Source organism: Leptonychotes weddellii, chromosome 9, assembly GCF_054177405.1.
Source record: "Leptonychotes weddellii isolate Sample4059 chromosome 9, ASM5417740v2, whole genome shotgun sequence".
NCBI classification, from domain to species: Eukaryota; Metazoa; Chordata; class Mammalia; order Carnivora; family Phocidae; genus Leptonychotes; species Leptonychotes weddellii.
Window position 1 is genome coordinate 37,936,403 of NC_138377.1, and position 24,646 is coordinate 37,961,048.

A 24,646-nucleotide genomic window follows, 5' to 3' on the forward strand; every position below is an offset into this window, starting at 1 on the left:
ACAATTTGAGTTCCATTTTTAACTTCATCAGAAGAAAGGAGTTCTTATTATTGCAATTACTTTGTCTTTACTGGTTAAATTAACATTCAGCTATTGAGGTTGCTGTGCAATAGATGATATTATTTTACTTACTGTGTGTAGTCTTGTCACAGTAACAGCATGCTAGCATGAAAAGCCTTATAACAAATAGGTAAATACATGTCTCTTGTGAATTAAAAGGGGGTAATTATGTCAGCCTTACTGCATTTGTGCGTGAACAGCTAAAAATAATTGAAGTAAAAATGTCAGGTAATATTTAACATTAAACACAAATAATCACAAGATTGTTATAAGAATGAGAATGATGTATAAAACATAATTTTTAGTTTCTCTTGATAGAGTATTCAAATTAGAATATGAAAACACATGCATAAGTACTCCTTTATTTTCCCTTCATTTTAGGCAGTCCTAGTCCTATACACTACAGGTTCAATTGCTGCAATTTTCCCATCAAAATAGATCTTTGCTATAAAGACCCCCAAATTATTATGTTTAAAAAATTTATTTTTATGCTTTAATCAAACAAAACTCAAATAAATCCTGATACTGAAAATATTTTGGCTTCCTAGAAACATGTAAATTATGCTGTATGGGATGTGCTTATTACTGAGATGCATTTAGAAACACCCAAACTTGCAACAGAGCTTCAGAGTAGTCTCTCTGCTTAACCAAACACTAATTCCATGGAGTCTGTCATAGTACCAAAACTTTCTGGAAATTCCTTTTTCTTTGTGAACGGGCTTCAAATCATGTGGCATATTCTTCCAAATATTTGATTTCTTAAAAATTGAGTCCCATGAATATAAGTCAGTTGATTAAGCTAGATAAAGTGGGTTTTATTTAAAGAGAAGAGGCAATCATAAAGTTCATTTTTCTTCTGTAGCTTCTAAATTAGCTTTGAAGGCTTTTGCAAAGAGAAATTCCCCTCATTTTTCTAGCTATGATGGATTCACCAGAATCATCTCTAGAGGAGACTAATTTGAAAGACAGTATGTATTTGAATACATAAGCTGGTAGAGTTAGTGAAGTGAGTCTCATTTAAAAAAAGATAGTCAAACAGATTCTAATGGCTTTTGATGTAAAGCAATGATTGGTGGCATTAACTAAGTTCACTGTGTTTTAGCAAGAATGAACTGCTTAAAGTTATAAGTCACCAGGGAACTGTCTGACATGACCAGTTTCAGGATCATATTAAATTCTCTCCAATCTTTTTCTCTTAAATTTTGCCTAGAACATTATCAGGGGCAGATTAATGACACTATTTTGCATATATAACCATTCTTAACCTTATTCTGAAAATGATTTGAGGAAACCAACATTAAAGGATATAATGACAATAAAGATCAATTAATAAAGATCCATACAATAGGATAGGGTAGTACAATAAAATGAAAAATAGGTGGGCGCCTGCGTGGCTCAGTTGGTTAAGTGACTGCCTTCGGCTCAGGTCATGATCCTGGAGTCCCCGGATCGAGTCCCTGGATCGAGTCCCGCATCGAGTCCCGCATCGGGCTCCCTGCTCGGCAGGGAGTCTGCTTCTCCCTCTGACCCTCCCCCCTCTCATGTGCTCTCTCTCTCATTCTCTCTGTCAAATAAAATAAATAAAATCTTAAAAAAAAATAGGTACACTGAAGCAAAGAGAAAATAGAGAATAATAAAAGGAACACAATATAAGATAATAACCAAAAATATATTTAAAAAGCTCTAGAAAGGTCAAATAAAGGTTAACATTTCAGCTCTTAGCTTTTAGTTACCAAAGCAGAGAAGAAAATTATCTGTTACAAGAACGTCTATGTGTGTAAGTTCATTTACTGTGTGCACAGAAGGAGAAGCAGTGAGACTGGTTAGCTTAACTAGATGAAAATCTACATCTGACTTTGCCACTAACACAAAATTTTAACTTCTCTGTGCTGCAGTAAATATGGGAATTCAATATGCTGTTTTTCCTATTTTGCTAGCACATTACCAAAAAAAAAAAAATTGGAATGGAAATAATTGTGACCTACTTCCAGTTCAGAAGTCATGAATAGAAATAGCTGACATTATTCGAGGGTGAGTCAAAAGGAATGAATGAGCATCACCCATGTACTTTCTCTATGTGCTATGCCATTTAATTCATACACCCATCTTATGAGGTAAGACTCCTAGCTTACAAATGAGGACCCCGGGCCCAAGGTTAACTTACGCAGAGATGGCATTTGAACTGTGTCTGCCTAACCCAAAAGCCAGAGTATATTCTCCACAGACTGCACTGCTTATTAGCCCCTCTGAGGACTTTACTGAAAAACTATCTTGAGTAGCATAATGAAGAGTTATTCCTATTTTAGATTCCCTAAGTGTCAAACTTTGATTCAAAACATCCCCAAATAATTTTTGTGCACTCATCTGCGTTTCCATCTTTCTGTTCACCATATACCACCTGAACTATTATTTACTCAATATCTTTCTTTATATCATTTTCAATTTATTTTTTAAATTTAATTCCAGTATAGTTAAAACTGTTATACATTCATTTTTTATTTAAATTTGAGGAAACTTTATAGGACTATTAAAATTGTAAAAATCAGTGTGTTTGCCAGAAATAGAAGCATAAAGAGAAAACCTGTTAGTAGCTGTGAGTTCATGCACCCCTAGGAAGCTCTCAGGCGCCACCAACTGGGCATCCCTACGGAACATTCCTATGCAGGACTGGGAAGTGGGGAGTGGTCTTCAGCGGGAGTTCCCTGAGGGTCTCAAAGGCCTCGATGTTATCCTGCCATTCACTTTTCCACTTTCAGACATCAGAGAGGCTTGGCATTGTGGTCGAGACTCAGACCTGGGGAAGATGAAGGAATATGCCCACCTATTATTAGAACTCTGCAGCTGCAGCTTAGCTTCTATTTTATTCAGTAGAGCTAATTTGGGCAAAAGGGCCAGTAAAACAAAGCAAAACAAAACAAAATGTCCAATTCTGTGGGGAGAGAACAAATTATTTTCAACCCTTTTTAGCATTCTAAGATTTAAGTGCCCTTGTTCTGTAACTTCAGATTTCCAGGAACTTAAATTTGACAACTCAAATAGTGTTTTATTATATCAATAAATCAAGCAATTTGACATTAAAAAAAATTATGTTGTCAACTAAATCAACATTTTCCTTTTATAGGAAAAAGTATTTCAAGAAAACCCCAGAGATACAAGGGGTTTTATATCTTTTAGATTATAAATTCTGGGAAAGCAAGCTCTTAATCATCGCATTTTTCCCTACAGCCTAGTACAGTATGTCACATAAATGTGTTTCAGAATATTCTGTATATATTCATTTCCTTACCAGACATCAGACTCCGGTTTAATCAGTGGTTCATCTTATGAAGGAATGACTTTCACATGTAACAATTAGTTATGAATGGCACAGACTACATCTTGGACGACATACAGAAAAGCCTTCTAGAATCAAGCACTATTAAAGGTTTGTGGGCTATTATTGTATTTGTTCAATGTTCCTGTGGATGGATTTTATTTTCACTCAGTCTCATTTTTGACAGATGACTGTTTTTTCAAATCTTATGAATTTTGAGGGAATGTCCTCCTATGAATAATGACGAATTGTTAAACCTTAGTGAAGTTCATAAAACACACCCACATAAGTGATGAATCACTGAATTCTTCTCCAGAAACCAATATTGCACTGTATATTAACTAAAATTTAAATAAAACAATAAAATAAAAAAATAAAACAAACTCACTCAATTCTACAGCAGTTTTATTAATTTCAAGGACCCAGTCAAGTAGTGGAGTAGTCATTCCTGCAATTTAACATATAGCTGAACATTCAAAACCCAAGCCAAAAAGGGACACCTACCTGGTTCAGTCAGTAGAACTGTGACTTTTTTTTTTTTAAATGGTAGCAGGAGGGTTTATTAGACTGTGCCTTAGTATGGGTTCTGGGGCTTGCCCATGGTGCTCTTGATGATAAAGCCCAGACGTTCTGCCAATTCTTCTTGAGCAATGACACTAGGAAATTGACAGCTAAGGGGATGTTGTACACAAGCTCATCATCTGTCATCTTCAAGTGGCCAACAGCCACTGTAAGACACAGCACCTTCTTCATCTGGAATTTGATGATGGACTTCACTTCATCTACTTTGGCCACCATGTTCTCATTGTGGGTCAGCAAGGAAGGGAACTTGCCAGCCTTATTCAGGCCTGGGCCCAGGATTCACGGGATCTTCTTGATCAGAGATTCTGAAGCTAAAAAGCATCATACTTCTTGGCCAGCTTCTTAACTCATTTTTTATTCTTGTTGAGTTTCTTCCGCACCTCAATGTCCATATGGGGAATATCCACTGCCTTGGCCTCATCACAGAGCTGCTGGTTCCCCAAAACACATATGCAGAACTTGGGGCAGGGAGTGGACTTAAGCCTGATGGTGCCTGAGAAGTTTGTCCTTGTGAGGGTCATAGTTCTTCTGGCTGATCTGCAGCTCCACCATCTCCAAAAACTTCCGGCGCTTGTGCTGGTTCCCGTGCATGACTTCCCGCACCGCCTCGTACAGGGTGTTGTGGGAGACTTTGCTGCTCATGGTTCCTCAATCCGTAGTAACCAGAAAAGAGCAGAACATGTGACTCTTAATCTTGAGGTTGTGAGCCCATGTTGGGCTTACTTAAAAAAACAAGAACAAAAACAAAAAACCTCCACCAAAGTCAAATGGACAACTCATATAATTTTGATAATCTGAAGGTATAACTAATTATAGGCAGAGAAAGTTACCTGAAAAGGCCATTCTTAACTTTTGATCTAGAAGGGAAAGAACATTGATTGAACACCTATGTGGAGAACTTGGTATCATTTAATGCAATAACCCTATGAAGCTAGGAGGAAAGGGAAGATCACAGAAGTAATTTATCCAGGATCACCCAGCTAGTAAGTGGCAGGTCTTGAAATCAGCTGTGTATGACTTCAAATATTGTATATTTCCTCTACACCACTCTGCCTTTGTGGTTAATGGATATGTTCAAAATAATCACTTGGAATTCTTGGATACTGGTGACTCTATTTCATTAGTATATGGGAATCACTGAAAGCTGTGGCTTTATGGGATGAGAGGAGTCATAGCACATCAGGTCACATTATATTGAACAAAATCAGGATCAACTCTGGTGAATAGTGGGGGATTCACAAAGCCATTATAGAAGGAGTTCCAGAAAGGATTTCTAAGAAGGGAGTGCCAAGGGCTTTAAGGTTCACTGAAGCATAACAGCAAAGAATGTGTCCTATGATGGGCAGCAACTGCAGGCCTCAGCTGTTGCTGGTCCAACGGGCTGAGCCAAAGCTCTGCACAGTATGCCTGAAGAAGTGTCACAAATGGTGACAATATCTCTGAATGGTGGTACCCATGGCAATCACAGGGCAGAAATTACCTGTGCTGAACGTGGACTGAACCACTGTTTGCACAATGAACTTTTTATACACACATGCAAAACCATAATCACGCAAACATCATTGATTTGTTTTAGGTGCAATCTGCTTTATTACATATTTAACATTTTGCTACTTCACTGAATCAAGACTAAGCTTCTTTTGTGTTTCTCGTGGCACTGGGAATACAAAGATGGGATGATAAATGTCATTGTCCTCAAGAAGTTCAAAATATTGGCGTGGGAGGTGCGGGAAAGATTTGTAAACTAGTAAGTGAGACCAGTGCTCAAGCTTTTATTTCTCTTGTTTTACTTACTTATATACATGTATACATATTCAAATGAAACAAGGCTAAGAATATATTCCAAAGGTGTAGGTTCTACTGTAGGTGAATTAGAGAAAATGTTAGCTTATCAAATATAATATATATTACCCTATCAAGTTATATAAGTTCTTCACTTATATATTTTCTTTATATTCCTATTTATATATCATTCTATTTTATTCATTGATCATACAGAGGCAAGTCTCATACTAGCACATGTGAATATGCATTCAAAAATATCAAGGAAGGGGAGACAGAGTGGAGGAATGTAGATTTTAGTAGGCAGAAGTGCTTTTGTATTTGTATGCTAGGGTGGAACTTAAATATAGCAATAATTAATTTCCTTAGAAATTTATATTTAATGGGGTGGCTGGGTGATGGACATTGGGGAGGGTATGTGCTATGGTGAGTGCTGTGAATTGTGTAAGACTGATCAATCACAGACCTGTAGTCCTGAAACAAATAATACATTATATGTTAATAAAAAGAAAAATAAAAGTGAAGATTTGAAAAAAAAATTATATTTATCTATTCAAATCTCAAACATTTGGAGCCAAAAAAATATTCTATGTATACACTTACTATGTTAGATGTTCAGGTTTCTGGAATTCTGTTTGTCGGACCTCACAGATAGGATGTTGACCTTGGGATGCCCTTCTGTCTTGTTTGCCTGGGAACTTCAACCATCACTTCTTTGAACAATTTCTGTATTAACGAATGTGCAGAAGTAGTCTTCCATATTACAGTGCTAATACATTGTGGGAGTCATAAGGCACCATGCAAAATCAGAGACTATTTTTTGTCTTTGTGTCTAGTTTTAGAGTGGCATATAATAAGAGTACAATACAATAAAGTTTAACACTGAATTTTTATTAACTAAATTAAGGTCTCCATTTCAACTAGATTACTCAGCAGTTTTTAATTTCAAGTCATACCTTATGTTCAATTATGTTTAGGTCTTTAATATTAAATAAAATGGCATGTTCTTTTAATAGAAGGAAATCCATATTATGGGCATGAAGCCACTGATATCCCCATCAGTTAAAAAGTCCTCTTGCCACTATTAACTAACCTATGCACATTACTAACCACTTTTCCTGGTTACTTCCTTAGAAAAGCAGAGTTAGAGGCTTGGTATTTACTTTATTTAAAAAAAAATTTTTTTTTTAAGATTATGGACCAAGTTCCTTAGGAAAATGTTAAATAAAATTCATTTTAAATATAAACTTCTATACAGTAATTCATAACTTTTAAGTAATTTTTATCAATTCCTTCTGGACTACAAAGTAATAAAAACATAATACTCTGTAAATATATGCTACAGAAGTGGTAAATAATATCTGGCTAAGAGGTTCTCAACAGCCTACAGCATGGGCTAATAATCTTTGCTAAGTGTGATAGATAAATTTTTGGGCTGAAATGTAGAAGACTGACAACCTGTCCTGTTGGTGAATCTAAGAAAACGTTTCTTCAAAAACTACTCAATGCATAAGAGACTGCAGAATACTGAACTGCATTCATAAACACTTATTAAGAGACCAAGCAAAATATGGTACTTTAATCCCCATTAAGTACTATACTTTTCCTACTTCTAAAATATAAAAGTGATTTAAATTGTTCATTTTAGACAGGTGAAAGCTAAAATTCTTTCTGAACTTTTAATTATTAATTTCCCATTTTACCAGTACATATAATACTTCTTAAATTTTTAAATGAAAGACTGACATGTTATCATTTGCTGTCTTGGCTATTCTCAACTTGGTTTTTATGAAGTAGTTCAAGACAACTATAGCTCACACAAGTGCTCACAGTTATCATGCTGTTTCTCCAATGCACATACTATGTATTGTTACACACTCACTTCAGCAATTTCACAGCTGTTTTCATTTTTTGATTGTTTTCAGCCCATTATCCCCTATGCATTGTTGTTTCTGGGAGGAAAGTTTCGAGCATTTGGAAGTAACTGGAAGGTATATTCAAGCAAATGAGTCTTTTTTTTTTTTTATGGATGTATTTCTTAGATGAAAACCTTCAAAAAAGAAAGTATTGAAGTCTGATGCTTAAATATTTTGAAGATAGTTCAGAAACATTTAAGTTAAATGTCAGTTATCTTTCTAAAATGTACACATGACTCATTTTTACTATCACTCATGCACTATACTAGTCTGGAGAATAGCAGGTTGAAGATGCAACAAATATTCTTTGAACACTTCAATAAACACAATGCAAACATTCACTTTAATAATGTTGCCTTTGTTAATACAAAACTGAGTGCATTTTTTCCTTGCCTCTGGCTGAGCCATGACTAGCTGAGTAGCAACAGCAGAGTGCTGAAAGAATTTTTCAACAGCAATTTGCTTGTTCTAATTTACTTTTCAAGGTTGATGATCAGGATCATTATGATGCTTGCAAAAAGATCTATTTCTATTAATTTGACCCAGTCATTCCCCTTGTTCTCTTCATGTTTAGTTTCCCTGGCAGCTTTAAGTGAATCAGAAGTGCCACTGGCACTCCAGTTCTATAGTGTATATACAAAATGAACTCCTAAATCCTTTAGGAACAGAACTGCTATACCTGCTGAGAAAGTATGGGTACACTGAAATGAGGGACTCAATGAAACCTCTGCTTTTTGCTCTTCAAATAGAAATGCTCTTTCTAGTTAGCAGACCTACCTAATAACACAACAAACCATTATCTGTTCAATTCTTTCTTTAAAGAAATTCTAAGAAGCCTTGTTTTTTTAACTTGAACACAATCATCACTCATCAACAAGATCAATACATAGAACTTGTATATAATTTAAAAATTTTACATGATGCATATTGAAAAAGGCTTTATATCAAATGTATAATACTCTAAAAATGTAATGGGAAATAATCAAGTTATTTCCTACATCTCCAATAAATTTCAAAAAGCTAAATGTTTTCCTGGTCTCCTTTTTGTGAGGGAATGTTTATTATTAGTTCCAATGTGTATGGTTCCAACATTTAAAGAGCCCCAGCTAAGTGATTTGGAAAATCAATGGTAATATTCCTCACACTAAACACAACTATAAAACTGACAAAGGAATTCTTGCTTCAATCACTGACAAATTAACAAAGCTAACAATATAAATAAAATGGATCCCACTTAATGCAGGCTATGCTTCTAAAACGGAAAAAAAAAAATCACAGGGTTTAAATACAGTCATTAATTATCTCTTTATAGCCTGCAGAGGGCACTCAAGTCCTTTCAAAGAAAAAGTAAAAATTTTAAGAGGAATAATCATGATTTATTTTTATTTTTATTATTAGTAGTATGTTAACTAAACAATATTGTTTTTACAGAACTATCATTTAAAAAGAAGACATTTAAAGGAAACATACAGTTCGACTTCAAGTGTTTAATGGATTATTAAGACATACAAATTTCCACATGTCTTACTGGAAAAAACAATTCAGCAGGTGGTTTCCATCCCAGGGTACCTGTCAATCCGTAAATGCTATGCATCATACATTAGCACCACACTGCCAACAATTACACAGATTAGTCAGGGCCTAGAGAAATCAATCTGGACCTCAGAGTAAACTAGTAGTATGGATAAGGCACTGACTGCTCCAGGCTATACATAGACAATAATATTATCATCTCCATAAAACAGTTGATGAAAAAAATTAGAAGGTAGTTGAAAAGGCTTCAGCTCCTAAGTGTTGTAACCATTTTTGAGAGTAATTGCATGAGTTCTCTGTTAATTTTCATTTTAATGAACCTCTCCATTACTGTTAACAAACATGTTTGGAGAGAAGATTATCTGACTTTAAATATTCTTCCTTTGACATGATACACAAACATTTCATAGGGCAACCCACCAAGTCAGATACACTAACATATATATTACACAAATATACACACATATGTGTATACATACGTTTAAATCTCGATTCTTTCTCTGATGGCATACTTCAAAATATATTGCAACATTTATTAACTAAATATTGACTGCAGAAGAGTAGTTAATTATTCAAAATACTAGTTTCTTAGCAATATAGCCAGGGGATCCTGCTCTTCTAACTTAAATCTTTTTCTGCTTCTCAATTTTGCTTTGGTATATGTGCTGCCCAAGCAAGCACATCAATTTTGCTTTGGTTAAGTAACTTGCTATCAGAAGGTATTTAGAAACAGATTGGTTACTAAATTGAAACTAGAGAGACTGGTTTGGCACCAACATGAATTAGATGTGTACAAGTCATTGTTTGAGTTTAGAAATTGGATCACAGAATGTTTGAGACAAAAAAATGTGTGGGAAAGTTATCTAAATATGTAACTTGTATTCTAAACTGCTAATAGAATAATGAACAATTATAAAGCATTAAAAAAGAGCCTTGTCAGTAATAATAAAATTAATCAATAATTTAATATTTTAAAACTATTTTTGTTACAAATCATTATGTTTCTTCTTTTAAGAGCCAATCTTGAAATATACTTAAGGAATAAATCTCCAAATTTGGTATCTTGGAAGATGAATATTGACACTGATGTTGCTAATAGTTTTTAAAAGCAAATTCTTTAAGAAGCCTAGCATAAAATATTTATTCTTAAAATACTGTACAAAATTCCATAAAGTATCTTAAATTTTACAGTTATGGAAGAAGAGGTACCCAATTAAATGAGAAAAAGGCAGAAGAAATAGTAAACAATACAGTGGAAAGTAATTATTTTGATAATTTAAAATAATTTGGATTATTTTTGTAATGGCATCATTTACCTTTATGGAAAAAACCCCTATCATTCTGAAAAAGAATGTGATTATTCTTATGGTGGCAATATAACAAGCCCTTTTTCCTCAAGGAAGGACAAAGTTAACAAATAAAGCTTTGAAACTGCAAGTCTTAAGATGAATAATTGTGTATTACAATATGTTTTCCCCATTGGATTTCTTTACCACATAGCATGACATTTTTTAATGGGGGGAGGGCGGGGAGAAACCATGCCGTTTAATAAAATAGAAGCATTTTCTCAATCTAAGTTGTAGCCACTGCTTTGATTTTTGGTTTATCTCAGAGCCAATAAGTATACACTCTAGTACATGAAACAAAACTAGAAGATATACTTAGAATGTAGTCTCTGTTTCTTCTTTCTTCAAAGTCTGCATTTCCTAAAAGCATTGTTAGTCAAAGCAAAAAGAAATGTTTGTTCTATTACGTAAGAAATAAACTTCATTTGGTATTCAATTGACTTTCTAACTTAGCAGACAGGACTTTACATCTTCAAATACTGAAAATAAATTGCATTCTTGGCCCCTGCTTTAAAAGGTTAGAGAGAATAAACGCACACCCTGGTAGTGTTCTAGTGATCTCCCTAATCTCAGTTGCACTTTGTCAGAACGAGGTAACTGGTAGTTAAGTGAAATACCCTAGATCAAAGGGGGATTAATCACCAACTGAATCCTTGCTGAATAAACCTGTCATTCAAGAAAATTATTTCCACTGAACTTAGCAGAGGATTGAAGGTATTTGCATAACAGGGACCAACGTACTTCAGCCAGGTTAAAAGGTTCAGAATTCATCCCATGTTTAGCTTTTTGCCTCCTTTTCCTTTCAGCAGCCGGGTACAATGGTTTCTAATCTGATAATACAGCTAACTATCTAAATGATGTCAGAACAGGAAAGTATTGCAAAGTTTGGATGAGGGATGGATCAATTTCACTTTCAGTAACTCCTAAATCTGATTTGTTGGAATTTAAGATGTAATCCTAAAAAAGTCCCTTAAACCTGAGGACTGTTTATTAACATCCCTTTTCTGACCTTTGTCTTAGAAACAACCGTTCTGCTATGGCAGCAGTCCCCACAGAGGCTCTGGATGATAACTTGACCTACCTACCTCTCAGGGGTGGTACAGGAGTCTATGAATGTCTCTAAAGCAGTGTGAAATACTATAATAAAAAAATAAAAGAAAAATATTAGTTGTTACTGGGTATAAAATTGTGCTTTGAAAGACCTTAAATCATACAATGTATAAAAACCACAATAATTTTAACTCAGAAATACTGAGTTGCTGTGAAAAAAATAAAGTTTATGAGACAGACTATTGTTTAATAAAAAAAAAAAACTTTTTACACAAATAATTCTCTTAAGAATTCCTGATAAGGCTATTTACTTCAAACCTGACATTAGAATCAATAATTTAAAAAGGAAAAATAAAAAGTGCCCACCGCTGTAAGAGTATTAATTACCTTACACTATAAGAGTATTGCCAACTTTATAAAGTTTTAAAAATATTGTTCAGTAAAAAATGAAGAAGGGTTTTATGAAAATCATGAACTACTTTTTTTAGAGTACATTTTCAGAAATTTAACATTTTTGTACCTTTTGGGTCTACTGAAGAATAATTACCCTTATGATAGACATCAGATTTCATAATCATATTTTGGCACTAAAAGGGAATTTAGCAATTTTGCATCTAGAGTATGTCTGACACCATCCAAATCTTTCACTGGAAGTAGATGCTCATATTCACCACAAATGCAAAGCATCTTTCAAGTTAAAAAATGCAAAGAATAGTTATCAAAGAAAATGAATAAAATCCATAGATAATTTTTTAGAAAATGATTGAAGTTTTAACCCAAGAAAGGACTCTTAGAGTGTCTTATAGCTTAGAATAAGAACATGTCAATCACGATTAAGCTTCTGGAATCGGAATCCCTTTGAAATGCAGCTGTTTCTTCTTTAATTGTGGCAGCGGACTCTGAAGAAAAGAAAGGTCCAGCCTTAAAGATGAGTAAGGAATACAAAATAGCTCAGGATTAGTTGTGGAGTTCAAAGGTCGCTAATTACACTAAGGAGTTCCCAGACACAGGGAAAACATTAAACAGGTCACCTACCAAACGGGAAACAGACTTTGTCTTCAGAAATTATCCTGAAGTGACAGGTTTCTAGACAAAATCAAAAGCATCACAGTGTGCCCAGCTGATCTCAACAGGATGAAAACATGAGTTGGTTTTAGTTCTGTAGCGTTATGTTAGAATGGAATGGCAACAGATGGCATCAGGTTCCCCTTCGCCCTACACTTGTCCAGTATTCCCTTGATTTTCCTCAGGCTTCTAGAAATGTCAAATCAAAGATTCACTGGTTTTTCTGATTGCTTAGAAAGAAAGTTTAGGGGATTATTATACTGGATATCTATGTACTTACTAGATAAATGCCTCTTGCCTATCTTAGTGTACTTTACTCAACATTTATACAATCAAGATGTCCAAATGGCTCCATTAATATTAACGTAAGTTAAACGTTAAGCTTTCCTTGAGTTTAAGAGAGATCAAATAACTTAAGTGAAATGTTTTTTTTTCTTCTTCCAAAAGGAAAATTTTAACTACTGATTATCTATGATTAAGCCAGAATAATAAGTTAAAGTCCTGGTCAGGCAGTTATTCTATTTTCTTTGTTACTTGGGATAATTTTGAACATAGAGCATTCTGCCATGATAATGCCTTACAGAAAATGAGAATTTATAACGAGTGAGATTGACCTTAATTAAAAAGCCATATTTCAAATCCTAAATTTATATGCACTCTCCCTTCAAACTATCATAGCTCTCTTTCAAGGAGTCAGAAGATTTTTCTAAGCTTTTCCTTAGGAGACTGATTAAAAAAATAGAAACCAAGAGATAATTTAATTGAATATTAATCTGTAATGCATATTTTTTATAACGCTTCTAATTCTGTTCCATAAAAAGAAACTTGACATAGATTAACTTTTGAGGATCTTGAGATTTCATCTTTTCTTGAATGGCCATTTAAAGTCCAACTTGATAAGGAACTGCTTTGAAAACAGAATGAGACATATAATTTGTAAAGACAGAGAATAAAAAGTATAAAAGTATAAAAAGTATAAAAAGTTCCTGAAGAAATCAAGAGAATGCTAGTAAGAAAGCAGGAGTGATAAATTTAAAGGAAAGAGGCTACACGACACTGAAATAAGATTAAGTAATACTCTCTACCCACAGAACAGCTTTTGAATTTTTACTGAATTCATGAAGAATTTTCATATAATAAACATGAAAAACAGTATTTTACCTAAATTTATCTTTAAAAAATTTGGCTGCAGGCATTAAGTGATCACAAAACACTAGGCTCATTTTCTAAAGGTATCCCACCCCTCTTAGTATGCTGACTGACATCCTGAGCAAAATGTTATTGTGGCAGATTAATAAGCTTACCTGAAAAGTAACTCTAGAACAGAGATAAACAAACACCTTAAATAGAATTATTCAGATTCTTTATTAGTCAATAAGAAAGTTCTGATTAAGAACAGGTTACTATTTAAACAACATTCCTTTGTTTTCACTGACTGGTTATTTTTTTTTTTCCCCAAGAGATTTACAGTGGTTTCTGGTATTCTATAACAATACATTGTACCAGGATCTTACTACTCAGGTTTGAAAGAGCAGAGTTTTTTATCTTGCACATCCATCTTTTAATCTACAATCCATCAGGAGTGGCTGTTTGCAGCTCTGCAATGAGAAGGAGCCTGAGCCCATATCCAGGAAGGCTCAGTGGAGAAAGAAGGCTACAACTGATTAGCCATGTCTGCCACAGGAGCAGGAAAGTATATATGGTAGGGTGACCCAGGACTAGTTTAAAATAAGCCTAAAGTGAATCACTACTGTTTTCTGCTCTGAATCATATCTGAGTAAAATCAAAGGGTAACAAAATAGGAAATATTAGTCTTTAAAATGTTCTTTCAAACTATGTCAGGCTAAAAACATTAAACAGGAGCATTTTTATAATTAAATCAATGACTTTTTTCATTCATAGGTTATATGTACACACATTAAAAATAAAAGACTAATGATTTAATTTATGTTACCATTATATAAATCCTATTTAAGTATGAGATAATTACAGTAATAATGATCCATATGTTATTGGCGCAGGAGCTTTAGAATTCCAGATGTAATAGTCAGAAGAAATTAGTTTCCGGTCTATAAAAAAAAAAAAGAAATAAATGATAAGACTGTATTACATTAACAAAAATTCAATGAGAGAGCAGTCATGATTATTTTAAAAATGTGGAACACAATGATTTCAAGAAAGGCAACACTTTGAAATACTTATTTTAATTTCACTTTATCAAGGCATTGTAATTTTTACAACTTTAAAAAATGGGTTTATTAAATATTTAAATCTATCTTTGAGCTTGTTTATGCCAAATTTATGCCAATATCTCTCATTTATTCCACTTCTATCAATTTTTCTCATGATTTCCTTAAATTCTGTTTCTTATGGACCATGACATCAACTACAAAAAAAATTTAAAACTTTTTATTGGTTTCCAATTATGTGACCTCTCTTCACCATGGTCCTTATCCTGATCTTGCTGTTCTTTACCCATTCCAAGTTTTAGAGACAGAAATAAACATTCCACTTTCTAGTAATACTTTTAAAAAGTTGCTTCAATGGTTTCTTAAAGTTCTGATCAAATTTAAGTTTTCTGTTTTAATAGCTTTATAGCTTTGGACAAATGACAACCTCTTTGAACTAAAGTTTTCTGATATGTAAATTTGAGCTAATAATGCTCATTTGGAGCTAGACCCATGTAAATTCTGATTATTACACACATTAGTGAATATCTAATTCTGCCTTTTCTACCTTTCTTCTTCATGCCTTTCTTCATAATTAAAAAGATAGAGGTAAGATGTATTACCTTGTTATTTATTTATTTATTTATTTATTCAGTCTGAGAACCTAGTAAACATTGAAAAGCAACACAACATACTGGCTCCAGAGCCAGATTGCTTAGTTTGATTCCCAGTCCTGCCATTTATTAGCTACGTGACCCTAATCCCTCTGTTCCATCAGCATCCTCATCTGTAAAATGGAGATAACAATTCTCACATAGGGTGTTGCAAGGATTAATGAGTTAACACACGTAAAATACTTAGAACTGTGCCTGGCACACGGTAAGCAATAAATGTTAGCTATTATTATTTAAATTAACATTATTATTGGCATTAATATTTTCAGAAATAAGTTGTATATGTTGAAAATAAATTGTATTGTCAAGATGATGGCAAAATAAAGGTCTTAGTTGCACAAAGTGGTAGTCGTGTTCTGAAACTAACAGGAAGGAAATAAAAGACTGGTCATAATGATGCATTATAAGATGACCTCTTTTATTCAATATATTAATATTTTATATTAATTTGTATTAAAATATATTAATATTTTACATTAAGCAGGTACATTACTGAACCACCCCATCCTGCATTATGCTTTCTGAGAATTGCTACAATATGTTTAATTAATATTAATAAAATACTTAAAATATTTAGACATTACCTAAAGAGAAAACATATCTCCCATACAGTCTAAAATATTGGTCTGTTTGCATTCAGTATCCCATAGATAGAATCCAAAATATTTGCATTTAGCATGGTTTGTCTAAACTGATATAACTATATCATGCCTTCAATAAAAAAAAGCATCTTGAAGACTCTTCCATGTATATACATTTCTTTAAAATACAACCAAAAAACGATGCCTGAGAAAACATAGGGAAATCCTAAGGAGGTAAAGAATTATGACTTATTCTGATTACATTACATGGAATTTATTACTGCCATTCACAAGTAATCGCTTAGAATTCTGTAGTTCTGAGTTCTGTAATCCTTTTGAAACTTTCATGTACAAAGTCCTGTCTTATCCTACCTATTTTGGGGATCCTAATCCTTAGTTTAAGAAATATTTATCTAGGGGCATCTGGGCTCAGTCAGAAGATCTTGGGGTCATGAGTTTGAGCCCCACATTGGGTGTAGAGATTACTTAAATAAATAAAACTTAAGAGTTCTGCTTATGTTTAGCTAACTTTTAAACTCATTCTAGTTACTTTTCTGTTCTATGCTACTATAAATATTTGATCTGAATTAAATAATTCTGAATTCATTTATAAATTATTTTGTCTCCCTGTGTTTTCATATACAGTATATATGTTTACTGACAACCAATAAACTCACCAAAGGCTGGAAACCTTCTTTCTATTGCCCTCCTACTTATAAAATGGAGAGGGCACTAAATAATGCTCATTGACTATAGCATTTGCTAAAAATATTTAAAATTTTAAATAATAATCACATCTAACATTTATTGAATCCATGCTACATGCTAAGCATCATGCTAGGCACTTGGTCAATATAATTTTATCTAAATCTCGTAACAATTCCGAGATAAACAGTACTATTATTTCCATTTTATAGATGAGGAAACAAAAACTTTGAGAAGTTTACTAACTTGTCCAAATTTACACAGCTAATAAAATGTCTGAGCCAGACTCAAACCCTTGTCGGGGAACAACTTCTGAATAAAAAAGTATATTATAACCAGAGCAAAACAAATCCAACTTTATACTAAATCCCACCTCTATACCAATTCTTGCTCACCCAGACCATTTTATAAACAAGAGAAGGCAGAGGCCAATGTAAAGTACACATACTGTTACACAGGATAGGATCAGGTCAGAATTTTTATAAAGTAGGATTATTCTCTGATCTCTATTACATTTTAATTTTGTCTTAGGTAGTAATTGTATAGCACCATTTTAATTCCCTCAAGTTAGTTTGCATCTGTACAACTTACGTGTACTTATTTTTGGTTTTCCTGACGCAAAAACTTGAACTGAATGCTGATCCGCATAACAACCAGTGAGTGTATAATCTAAGATCTTAAAATGAAGCTAGAAAAAGAAGAGAAATACACCAAATTGAGGTGATTATTTGATAAAAGCGATGGTCACATTTTTTTCCCTTGACACAATTTTAGCGATTCACTTCACATAGTTCACAAAATAAAAATGTGTGTGGTGTGCTTTCGTGCATACATACACACATACACCTTTCCCCCTTTGCATTAGGACCATTTCTTTGTAATGTTGTCATTAGGAAGTGCTTAACACCCACCAGATACTTCACTAATATGGACTGTAATCTATGTTGCAAAGCATCCCTATTTTACAAATTAGGGCACTGAGGTTCAGAGATGGGAGCAACTAGCATCCCAGAATTTAAGTAGCAGAGCTGGCATGTGAACTCAGACTCCACTGACAACAAAAACTGGTGCTTCTTCCCTTAGGGTGTCTGGTATTCTGCATATTCTCTTCTATCTCTAAGGCTATATGATTGTGATATATTTCAGATCATAATTCTTTTACAGGCAGAAATGTACACACTTTCTAGCAAAACACAAGAATACAATTACTAAAAGTGAAACAGTTTATCTCATGTTTGGAGGGAATGAGATGTTCTGCTTAATTTTCCAGAAAACTAAAATTCAATTTTTCTAGAACTAAGCTTAGAAATCATCCTTTCTCTCACCTATGAAACCTTTCTAAAATGTAATCCGTATTTCTGGATTTAATTGATAATGTGGCATCATCAGTATAAATGCCAATTATTATACTGTGCTATTTTAGAAAGGGCCATTATTAGTACTTTCTCTGAAGGCATAGTGGTGGGGTGCCTGAGTCATAGTGATATTCACATGAACTATCAAAGGTCTGTGTCTTATCAAGGGAGCTCCAGTGTCCTTCTGCTGTGGTTCTCATATTTGCTGTTAAAAGCTCCTGATTTTGCAATATCCTGTTATCTTTTCTACACTTCTTCTTCTATCTCCCATCCCTGCAAATTTCTCCTACTTCCTAACTTTCTCCTTTTGATTGCCAAATTAACTGGGCCACATACATAGAATGTAAATTTTGTGATCTTTTAAGCATTTTTTTTCCTATTGCAACTTATATTATCTCTAATTGTAAAGGGCTTCTGCTTGCTTGTTTGGTATAATTCTGGATTCTGGAAGTTATAATAAGATTGATTTCCATATAACTAAATATTATAAAAATAAACCTATTCAGTGAACACAAATATGTATTACATGCTTGCAATGAGATTATAACTGAGTAGGTGATGGTAATGAATAAAAAAAGTCAGAATCCCTACCTCTGCAAGACCTACAGTGTAGTAACATCCCATATTTTTTCTAAAAAATATCCGGAAGTAGGAATTTTTATAACAATCCTTGAAACAAAGCTGTGGATATAGCTGAAGCCAAGATAGAAGAAATGAGTATCACTAGTGTACTTTTTTTTTTTTTAAGATTTTATTTATTTGTCAGAGAAAGAGGGAAAGAGAGCACAAGCAGGGGGAGTGGCAAAGGCAGAAGGAGAAGCAGACTCCTTGCTGAGCAAGGAGCCCGATGTGGGACTAGATCCCAGGACCCTGGGATCATGACCCAAGCTGAAGGCAGACGCTTAAGGGACTGAGCCACCCAGGTGTCCCTGCACTTCTGACTTCACTACCATTTCTTCTAACTGTTATTATATAGATTTCAATCTCTCTGATTTCTCTACCATTCTATTTAGGTTTTCCTGCTACTTTTCTGATCATCCCTTCAATTCCTCTCACTGGGTCTTCTAAATCATCTACTTATTTTCTTTTTTTCTGATCTTACTCAATTCCACTGCCTCAATTATTTTTTTCTCCACAAGGTAACTCCTGAATCCTTATATACTGTTGAATTCTCTCTTGAGAATCTAGCTCTAGGTTTTCAGCTACCTACTAGACACTTACATTGGGATACGTTGCTATCACCAGCAATATACATGATATGTATACCACTTCCTCCCAACTTTCTCCATATTAGTACTTTAAGTATATTCATCCTTCATCAAATATTTATGTGGTAGGTAATGAACTAGATGTTGGTGATAAAAATAATGAATGAATGACACTCATATGGTCTCTGCCCTCTTGGAGCTTCAAGTCTGATTGAAGCTACATTTTTTAAAAAATGTTTTTAAATCTTGGACTTAAAACTATTTTTTGTTTCTATATTTAATTAGTGACGAATGCTTTACCTTTATCACAGCTTCTCCAGGAGTCTTTCTTTCTGTGACACTCAGCATCATTAACTTACTACCTTTCATCGGGAATCAAGTTTTACTATTTTTTTCCTACTCACCTTCTCACATCCATTCCAGATTGATCTTCATAAAGTATTGTTTTCTGAAAGATCTATATAAAACTAAAAACATTTTCTAACAAAGGAATAAAAGTCAGAATGCAAATCCTCCAAAGCTACAATCTAGACCTAAATCACTTATCCAGCCTGATGTGTTACTACTATTTCTAGCACTGGTTCCTAAGTGTGCCTTGTCATCCTTCATTCCTTTGATTAAGTCATTTATTTACCTATATAAATGTTGGTCAATCTTCAAAATTTCATTTTCATGCTTATCTGGGCCTCAGAGTTTTGCTTAAACTCCCATCTCTACTGCAAAGCTTTCCTTGACCACTCTGGTCAGAAATGCTCACTGTTTCCTTCAAATACCAAAAGCAGTTAGCACTGATCAATTACTGACATGCATCAGTGGAAAATTTCTAGAGGGCAAGGGCTACATCTTATAGTTTTTGTATAGGAATCTTAAATGTGGTAACTAAGAGCTGGGAAATAGAACTTGGTTACTTTGATGTGTTAAGGTTATACTTAACTGTTTCACCTTAAAAATTTTTTAAGTATTAAATGAAATAGAAAGTGACTAATACTAAACAAAAAGAAATCTCACAAAAATCTAAAGAGACTTAGCACAGACAAGAAGTTCTCCCACAAAAAATGGCTAGAATACATTAAAAATCAATTAGATATATGCAATTTAAAAACAAAGGAAGGATTTCTAATGTAATGAGCCACATAAATGTATTTACCTTTAAATATGCTGTACCTCCAATGCAAATCTCATCAAATGGCTGCTTCTCATGACTCTTGGCTCCAAAAGTGACTGTTCCAGAAAGACTAATTTCCATTGATTTGGGGAACTTCTGTCCTAAAAACACAAACGTACCAGTTAACTATTTTAAAGTAAGTAGATTCTACAACAAATGAATTAAAAAAGTCAATAAATAAAAGCTCACCAATAATCCAGATCAATAAGCTTCTCTCTCGAAATACTTCAAGCTGGCCAAAACTAACTTTGTATTCCACATGTGTGACTGGACCTCTTTAAAAAAGAAAAGGACAAAATAGAAAGAAAAAAATGATCATAGAAGAGTTTAAAGAGATCTAAGTCAAATCCAGCTAGTGTTACTTAATAGAAGGACAGCATAAAAGCAGATTTATATATTGAAGTTTGCAGAATAAAGTAGAACAAATAATAAATATTATATCTCAAAAAACACCAAAACCACAATAAATATTTTTGGTGATGACAGACATTTCATTATTAATTCTGAAGACAACTATAAAATCATATAGAACATATTAATACAGTCATATGGAATGACATAACATTAAAAGTATAATTTCACTGTATCTTTAGGCATCCTATGAAAAGAACTATGCTGCAGAACAAATTTAAAAGCAGAACTGTTGAGGAAGTAATCTTATGTTACCATTGGCTTAATTCACCAGGTAGCTGATAGTTGGGTTTGACTTCTATGTAGAGCACAGAGAAATTGCTAGAAATAAAGCTAGTAGTGAAATAATCCCTAAAGAAGTTACATTGGCTTAAGTTTGTATTTACTAGTAAGTTTATTTATTTATTAACATTTTTAAATTTAAATTCAATTAATTGACATATAATGTATTATTGGTTTCAGGTACAGGTCTGTGTTTCATCAGTCTTATATAATACCCAGTGCTCATTACATCACATGCCTTCCTGTATTGACTAGTAAGTTTAACTAGAGAAATGAAGACACATTTAAAGGTAAAGAGATTATTTTTATGACTGAATTTTGGTTTAGAATCAGCATTCATTTGAATAAAGTTTTTAGATCTTAAAAATAAGGTAAAAAAACAAAGATAAATAATTTACTGTAGGGCAATGGGAATGTACTAAGAAAGGCAGAAATCATGGTACCAGGTTGTTTTATTCTTACCTATTATAAAAAGGTATACGAGCTTCACAGAATTCAAAATTATTTTTCACACTTTCATGAAGTTTTAAGTTAACTGTTATTTTTACTTGTATTTCTTCCTCTTTCATTTGATAAAAACCCAAAATTGGTGGGACTGGGACCTGGAAACAAACATAAACAAATTTTTGTATAATTCTCAGGTTAATGGGTCTAAAATACCAATGATGATTGAGAAAAAGGCCTGTAGTAATGTAGTTATTATGTGTAGATTACTCTACACTGTTTTGATAATAGATGAGGGAGCCATTATCGTTCTAAAGGCAGGGATTTTTCCTTCTCTGTTTCCAGAGATAAGAAAGGTGCCTTACAAAGGTTTGCAATACATTGTTTTTCCTTGCTTGCTCATCCAGGTTCCCCTCCTCCAGGTTCTCTATGACCTGCAACATAAGATGTGCACTAGACATAATGTTCACTGATGCCCTGCTCACAGTTCCCTATGTGTATTTTGTGACTCCCCCACCCCCTAGCTCAGCAGTAGCTTACTCAACTGGTTATCAGTAACTGATTAAAGGAGAAACTATCTGTAGGCTGAAGTAAGCCAATCACTCTTTCTGGTACATTTGAAGTAATAAATAGACTCTATTTATGTAGCATAAGGTTTTAGAGTTATAGGTCATGTGGAAGCAGAGAAAGCCAGCTGGAAGAGAAAACTGAGAGATGAGACAGACAGTATAGACACTCAGTACAGGGTGATTTTAATTTTGATTTTCTGGTTCTATTCCCAGTACAGGCTGGGTCTACTTTTTATCCTTGAATGACGCTCAGATTGCCTCTTATATTATCAAAATAAATTCCCTTTATGTAAGGTAGCTTGAGTAGGTTTTCTAAACTATTGATTCATAATTAGGACAAAAGACAAATGGTATAGTAAAAAGGAAGTTGGGTTTTGGAGTGTGGAAAATCTGGGTTCAATCCAGACTCTGTTACTTATTAGTTATAAGGCCTTAGGCATGTCATTTAACTTCTCTGAGACTCTCCTCATCTGTAGAATGGGGCCAGTTATACCTATATTAAGGGTTTTAAAAGTACTGGAGAAAAAACATGTAAAGTGCCTAGGACAATGTCTGACAAAACAGTTATTCAACAAACAATATCTATAAATAATATTATGTATTTGTCACCCCAGTTGCCTGGGATTACAGGAATTTTATGTTATAATTCAAACCATGACTAAGTTATATCAGGATCTATCCTATGACCATGGAGTCCTTATTAAGGAACATTAAAAAAAAAAGATCCCATGACTTTGAAAACCATTCAATGCTATTACAGACACCAGAGAGAAGAAGTATCTTATTCAAAGACCTGAATCTTCATCTTCATTCATCAATTACTATCTGGTTAATAATGAAAAGTTCTCATGTGGGCCAAAAGTATGAATGATTTGCTTACAATAGAATTCATAAATATGAAGATTAGCAAAGTCCCAACTTTTCCAAGGTTGTTTACCTGCGAAGTATAGTAGCATAAGTTGAATGACTCTAAAGGAGGAGTGAATGGAAATTTGTAAGGTCCACTAAATGCAGAATCATCCATTGCATCAATGCTACTAGAAGTCAGAATAGCAGAGTCAAGAGAAGTCACACAAGGATGAACTAGAATATCCTGAAGTGGAGACCCGTTGGTGGGGAGACTCAAGCTGATGGTAACATTTGGCATGATTCCTTCTAAGTCACACTGTAATGGAAACAGAAACAGATATTACCAAGATCTTAGAGGCATACATCTTCTGGGTGAGGCTTTTCTAAATTTATCTGAGTCATTTCCCATAACTTAACTCATTTTTATTTCAAGGTATTATTCGTGCTTTCTGTGTTCGGGTTAGTGGTTCTGTTATACTCTCAGATACCAAGCAGGAACTAGGAGAGACTTCTTAGAGCCCTCTGCTTACATCTAAACCCTTAAAAAGTTATTTTAAGTCCACTGACATCTCTCCATTCCTATTGCAAACACACTGGTACAGGCCCCTACAATTTTTGTCACAGCCCTCTAAATGCATCTAGATTTGCCTTCCTCTAATCAATCCATCTTCTGGAACCAACAGAATTCTAAATATATGGTATCCATGCTCAAGATCTTTCAATAGTTTCCCCTCAGTTTTGCATGACTTTTAAGCCTTTCATTGTTTGGCTCCCATCTACCTCTTTAATCATTTTCTACCCTGCAACTGGGAAGCCAGTATTCTTGGAAGGTTATGGAAGCTGGATATGACAGCTTCACAGACCTCTCAGCTCCTGCTTTAAGGATGTGGTGGCCAGATGCAGCACTTTTCAGAACTTTCCATGAATTTCTGCTTTGAGGCTGTAACAGATAGACATGGTGGCATCTCAGACTTATCTGTGAATTCTGGCTTCTCCAGACTAAAGTCATTAGTGACTGTTTCTGGAAGGCTGCAGCCAGAAGATCAGAATTTTTATTCTCTCAACTCCTCTTACACCTGGTATGAGCTTCACAGAATTCAAAATTATTTTTCACACTTTCATAAAGTTTTAAATTAACTGTTATTTTTAGTAAGCCCTAAATCCTATATTAAATACCTTTACTCCCAAAACCCTTGTAATGGCTCTTTTTCTGACCCAACCAGAATGATACACCTTACTTGTGTGTTCATTGTAAAAAGGCTCTTCCTTTCTACCTCAACTCTAACTTGACATTTACCTCTATTAAAGCACCCAATTAAAACTAGCCAATTGGGCCATAGAAGGCTTATTGATGTGTTTTGTTTGGTAGATCTGAATTTTTTTTTTTTTGGAATATTTTCTTTTTATTCTTATGTTAATCCCCATACATTACATCATTAGTTTTAGATTAAGTGTTCCATGATTCATTGTTTGTGCATAACACCCAGTGCTCCATGCAGAATGTGCCCTCCTCAGTACCCACCACCAGGCTAACCCTCAGTTTGTTTTTCAGAGTCCATCGTCTCTCATGGTTCGTCTACCCCTCCGA

The 24,646-nt window shown here is 34.0% G+C and overlaps 1 protein-coding gene and 1 pseudogene across 4 annotated transcripts in view; both read right to left on the reverse strand.

The window, feature by feature from the left end:
* Window positions 1-3,902: 3,902 nt before the first annotated feature.
* On the reverse strand, window positions 3,903-4,597 carry LOC102731702 (large ribosomal subunit protein uL1 pseudogene; annotated as a pseudogene).
* The window catches only part of AP5M1 (adaptor related protein complex 5 subunit mu 1), a 30,111-nt gene continuing 9,367 nt past the window's right edge, over window positions 3,903-24,646 (reverse strand). Inside the window, exons 3-11 of one of the 4 annotated variants that reach the window (XR_014148452.1) lie at window positions 23,147-23,374; window positions 21,659-21,798; window positions 20,693-20,778; window positions 20,486-20,604; window positions 17,367-17,463; window positions 14,638-14,716; window positions 11,618-11,669; window positions 6,335-6,463; window positions 3,903-4,602 (exon numbers count right to left, since the gene is read on the reverse strand). Coding sequence is in view for 3 of the 4 variants with exons in the window: in XM_031038496.2 (XP_030894356.1) it covers window positions 11,621-11,669; window positions 14,638-14,716; window positions 17,367-17,463; window positions 20,486-20,604; window positions 20,693-20,778; window positions 21,659-21,798; window positions 23,147-23,374 (798 nt within the window). In the remaining variant the exon portion in view is untranslated. Of the gene's footprint in view, window positions 4,603-6,334; window positions 6,464-9,125; window positions 11,670-13,993; window positions 14,717-17,366; window positions 17,464-20,485; window positions 20,605-20,692; window positions 20,779-21,658; window positions 21,799-23,146; window positions 23,375-24,646 lie in introns of those variants that run through there. The other 3 variants (XM_081830465.1, XM_031038496.2, XM_006742757.3) reach the window with 3 other exon arrangements.